The 5,063-nt window shown below is 44.8% G+C and overlaps 1 protein-coding gene across 1 annotated transcript; it reads right to left on the bottom strand.

Annotated features, from left to right (window-relative positions):
* Window positions 1–2,832: 2,832 nt before the first annotated feature.
* On the bottom strand, window positions 2,833–4,772 carry LOC103923595 (adenosine receptor A3-like). Its single transcript, XM_009331979.1, has 2 exons — window positions 4,423–4,772; window positions 2,833–3,436 (listed from the first exon to the last, which is right to left on the bottom strand). Exons 1-2 carry the CDS (start codon window positions 4,770–4,772, stop codon window positions 2,833–2,835), a joined length of 954 nt encoding a protein of 317 aa, XP_009330254.1.
* Between the last annotated feature and the right edge of the window lie 291 nt (window positions 4,773–5,063).

Raw genomic sequence — 5,063 nt, 5'->3', positions numbered from 1 at the left:
ATGGGAAAGTCCAGTACAAATTTTCCAACCCTGGAACGGTGGGTGGAAACGGCTCACGGGTTAAATGGTGCTTTGAAGGATGCATGGGCAGTAGTGGCCTATGATATTCCCCGGTATTTTGGAATTGACATCTGGTTGCAGTGGATGGACTATTAGAGCTACAGTGATGATGTTGACGTGACTGTCAGGCTGCATTTCCCTCAGCTGGCAATAAGTCAGCTCTCATAGGAGAGCTAAATCCTCTGCTTTCCCTGAGTGATATTTGTATACAAGTGGACTGTTGGTATGGGCCTTCACCCATCTTCACATCTAGTTTAAGCATTATTCAGCCTGTTTGATCTCTGTCTGGGGCTGAACGCCGGAACTATTTCCAGAGTAACTGGCAGAAGTGAGAACGGGGGACCTAGACCTGCATGAATGTTTTCCAGCCAGCACCACCACTGGCAGAAGGCAGCTGATGAACCCTCTCCCGCAGCAGGGCAGCTCCTCCTCTGGTTGCCTTGTGGAGAGAGGCTGGGTCCAGCTGTGCTGAGCGCCTTGCTTCGTCATGAGAAGGTGAGCTGTTGCCCGGGGTTCCCTCTTGGGGGGCTGAGTGGGGTCCGTCAGCTTGCTGAGACTGCTCTCCTTTGCAGCGCTCTTTCAGAAGGCAGGACAGTTTCCCCTGCTCTCAGTCCTCTCTGTTTCTGTTCTTTCTCCATATCCCTACGCCTTGTTCTCTTGGAGTTTGTCAGGCAGCCTGCTAGGAATTTGGTGCAGTGTTGCTCCCTCTTTTCTCAATTTCTCAAAAGTATATAGCCAAAGTTTGCTGTGCATCATTCTAATGAATAATTTTCTGCTCTTTAGGAGGGACCTGTTTTTCTGCTGGAAGTAATCAGTTCTATCAACCAATAACGAGAAGTCATGTAGCAAAACTCTGATGTACTTACGCAGTGACTTCCTTTGGCCTGTTTACTAATAGAGTTGAACTGCGTAACAGGGCAGAGCTTTGGCCTGTGACAAGGGTTACATCAGATAATGAATTGAGATATCTGATCTCAGCTAAAGGAACAGCTGCCAACACTTTCCGAGATAAATAACAGAATGATGCACTCCCTATTCTGCTTTTTCTAGACCACTTTTATTATTTAAAGGTGGAGAAAAAAGAGCCTGGCCTTTAATGACCTATTTTCAGCTTGACCCATGTTCCCTAAAAACAGGCTGTGTGAGCTGTGGTGTAATATTTACTGCAATTTTTGTGCCATCCCAGTCAGGACACCGACTAAAACAGCGTGGAGATTTCATGTAGGCTGCTTTTTTGACTGTCGTGGGAGACGAGCAGGCTGAATTCATACAAAATCCATCTAATATTTATTATTCATGAAAATGTGACAACACCGCAGCAAGTTGACCAGACTCAAATTTAGTCTAAATTGACAGAGAAGATAAAAGGTGTAAGAACAGTCAGTGAGGATTGTGATGCCTGGATTGCGAGCTGCTGTATTGCCAACAACGAACAACATATTTATCCTATTTTTCAGTGGACCAAACCAATCCTTATGTTAAAAAAAAAAAAAAAACAAACCCAAACCTACTGGAAAAAATTTCTCTTGGGTATCTCCTCTGTATTTTGAAACGATTTAATACGAAGACATATATAGACACATATTTACATACACCTTTAGGGTAGTCTTCAGATCTCTAACAGGTGGCTACAAAAAGAGCAACTTTTCTTCAGGTTTGCAGAGGAGATTTGCAGCAAATTACATTTAAATCAGGTGTTAGGAAAACAGTTTGTGATTGTAGGCAGAATTAAGCACGGGAACATGCTGTGCAGGAAGAATCCCAAATATGGATGAATTTTAGTAACAAATTAGGAAAATGCATCCTTGATGGTTTTGGGATAGTCAGTTCTATCCTTGGTCAGGTAGCTGGGGGAGGAGGGAAGAACTTAAAGATATCATCAGTTTATTTTCTGACAGTCGTCTCTTCCTGGCATGCTCCCCCGTCCCCAGCATATCTCATCAATTAATAGCTTCAGTGTGTTCGGCGGTTCGGCTCTTGCCTGGTGCTCTATGTCTGAGGTCAATTTTGCAGGCTTCTGGGGTGAGCATTGTCTTGATTAAAAAGCGATGAAAGTCTCCCCCTGACAGGATCTCCCCCAAAAAAGAGGAGGGTCACCAAAGTCTGTGCAGCTTCTGGCCTTTCAGCTGAGGTGGTCAGCAGTGGGACCATCAGCAGCGGGTGAGGGTAATTTCACAGTGCAGGTCAGCTGCAGGTGGAGGTGTCGCAGGAGATGCTATAGGTTTATTGGACAGGTCCAATAAAAAAGTCAGGGCAAGTCTGGCTGTGTGTAAGCAAAGGGCCTATAACTGGGCAAAAAGAGAAATCAAAATCATAACAGAAAATGACTCAGTCTTGACTTAAAACTAGAAATGAACAAGCACTGTTTTTTTACCAGTTGGTCATGGATCCAAGCTGGGGAACTAGGAGCAAAAAGTCTGCCTTGTTACCGGTGCTTCGGGTCGCTGGTCTACCAAAGAGTTGCCCAAGCCAATAAATAAAAACTGCAAGGTCCTGTTAAATGAAGATGGCTGCCTAGAAGATCTGGTACAGAAATCACCAAGCAGAATTCCCTGGGGTACAATAATGCAGAAGATCATGAATGACCCTTTTGGGCTTAATGTCAAATGTGCATCAGATCAAGTAAGAGGAGCTTGCCCTTATCATAAAACAGTTTGTGCAAGAGCGGGCGTAGATGAAACAGAACGCGTATTTTCCCATGAGTTTCTTAACAAAGCGAAGTGGTTTATCAATGCTCTGGTATCTACTGGCAGGTCAACGTTCGTTCTTTATTTATGATTGTTGGTCTGTTGTTTGCTCTGTAAGAACTGGGCCTGGCTTTTTGCACAGGATATAGGTCCTTAAAATGAAAAGGTACGTGTTTTTGAACTTCTTTATCTTGCAAGCATAGACAATGGGGTTCATGGCAGAATTGGCATGGGATAACAGGATTCCCAAGTACATCAAACACTTGGGGATCTGACATTTAGGGTAAAAATAGACAATGCAGTTTATAATGCATAGAGGCAACCAGGATATTGCAAACAGGAAGAGAACAAGTGCTAGAGACTTGGCTGTTTTGAACTCCTGTCCATAAAAAGCTCCTGCTCCTCTCACATTGGTTGTACCTTGATTTAGCTTTGTCCGGATGATGTAGAAGATTTCAACATACAGAGCACACATGATGAGCAGAGGGACGAGGGTCCATGTGAAGAAGCCAAAATATACCATGTAATCCATCCTCATCACAGAGGTAAATCGACACCTGAGAAAGTCAGGGGTTTTTGGTTCTGCCTTGTTCCATCCAAACATGGGGACTAATCCCACCAGCAGGGACACAGACCAGCACAAACCCAGTGCCCACCAAACTCTTCTCCCTGTAGTGATTATTTTATACCTGTTGGGGAAGAAAACCCAGGTGGTGTTAAACAGAAGTGTTGAAAATAGTTAAGGATGGTTTCAAGAACTCGCATGTTCAAATACTACAGGTTCATTGTCACAAAATGGAGGATTAACTTTTTTTGGGGGGGAAATCAAATTTTATTTTGAGACAAACCCTAACTCTTCATTTGTAACAGTTACTTTGCAGCACCCATATGCTTAACTTCCCCTCTTTATAATTGGATGTTTTCAGCTATTTCATTTCTTGTTTCACTATGATCTTAGTTCTCCTCTTGCCTAGATATTGCTTTTCTACTGTTAGCAGTCCTATCTTATTTCTCAGCTTCCTTGGGTGTACCTTACTCTTTACATTTGGTTTATGCCATTTGTAGGACCAAACTGCTCTTTCATTCTTCAATTTTATAGGTCCTTTCCCCATTAAAAATATGAATTCTTTCATGCTCGAGGTTATGCTTTGCATTTCTAGCTTACGTACTTTTCCATTCAAATATAAAAAGTGAATGACTTAAGGGCTAACTTAAGAAGTCTATTACTTCTTTTGTATTTTCAGCAAACACTAAAAGGATTTTTATTTAAAAGACTAGCCTCAGAAACGCAAAGAAATCTATAGTACTCCCAGCACCCTGCGCAACTAACAAAACATCTGAAGAATTCAACTGTTTGACCACATACTCATCCTGTGGCCAAATTCTGGTCAGCAATAACACTGAGCTATCGGCCTCACACCAACACCCCCGGGGTCTGTCTGCGCTGCGTTATTAACTGCAGCGAGTGGTTCCTGCTCTAGAAAGCTCGTCTCAGGTGGGCTTTTAGGCACAGGTATTTTCTCCATGCGCACGCATGCATTTAGAGTAAATATTTGTTAGAAAAGGGCCGAGTTAAGGAGGAGAGAGGAGGTGGCACCCGTGGGGCAGAGGCTGGGCACGGAAAAGCTGGCAGGAGTGGGGCGAGTGGAGGGGCCCGTGGTGGTCCAGTGCTCACCTGGTTGGCACCTTCACTCGCAGGTACCTGTCGATCGCGATGGCCAGGAGGGAGAGGATGGACGCGTTGGTGAAAACCACCATCAGGCAGCACATAAATAGGCAGGTGTAGAAGTGGATGCTGATGCCCAGACTCACCACGATGGCCAGGGGCATGACGAGGATCCCCACCGCGATATCAGCCAGCGCCAGGGAAACGATGAAGTACAGAGTCGTGTTATGAAATGTCGAGTTCAGCTTCACCACCCAGATGACCAGGATGTTACCCAAAGTGGCAAACAAAGCAACCAAGCACTCGGTACCAATGTAAATCCCATCCAGGCTGTTCAGCACCAGGCTGTCGTTTGGCATGGCGAGTTGCTGGAGATGCTCCCACCCTGGCTTGAGCTGCAGAAGGGAGCATGGACATCGATGACTGTGTGGGATTTGTCCTCGATGTCTTGTGCTCAGTTGTTCCAGTGACTCTCTGGCATGCAAACTTCTTCCAGTATTTCACATCCTCAGCACTTGGGCAGCAAATCAGCTGTTGCCTTTCCACAGAGCTGCAAATACCTTAGCATCCAGGAAACGTTTCCCCCTCTGGACACATCTCCTGAAGCTCACAGCAGCCTGGTATCAGTAAAGTACTTTGGAAAGCTATTT

The sequence above is a fragment of the Pygoscelis adeliae genome, unplaced genomic scaffold, assembly GCF_000699105.1.
Source record: "Pygoscelis adeliae isolate BGI_AS28 unplaced genomic scaffold, ASM69910v1 Scaffold189, whole genome shotgun sequence".
In the NCBI taxonomy this organism is placed as follows: Eukaryota; Metazoa; Chordata; class Aves; order Sphenisciformes; family Spheniscidae; genus Pygoscelis; species Pygoscelis adeliae.
This window is presented reverse-complemented; position numbering and strand designations above follow the sequence as displayed.

Excerpts from the sequence above, each read along its gene's own strand:
- LOC103923595 (XM_009331979.1), bottom strand. The coding sequence starts at position 4,772 with ATGCCAAACGACAGCCTGGTGCTGAACAGCCTGGATGGGATTTACATT. Across the intron at positions 3,437-4,422 it reads CGAGTGAAGGTGCCAACCAG|GTATAAAATAATCACTACAG; the intron begins GTGAGCACTGGA and ends CTTCCCCAACAG.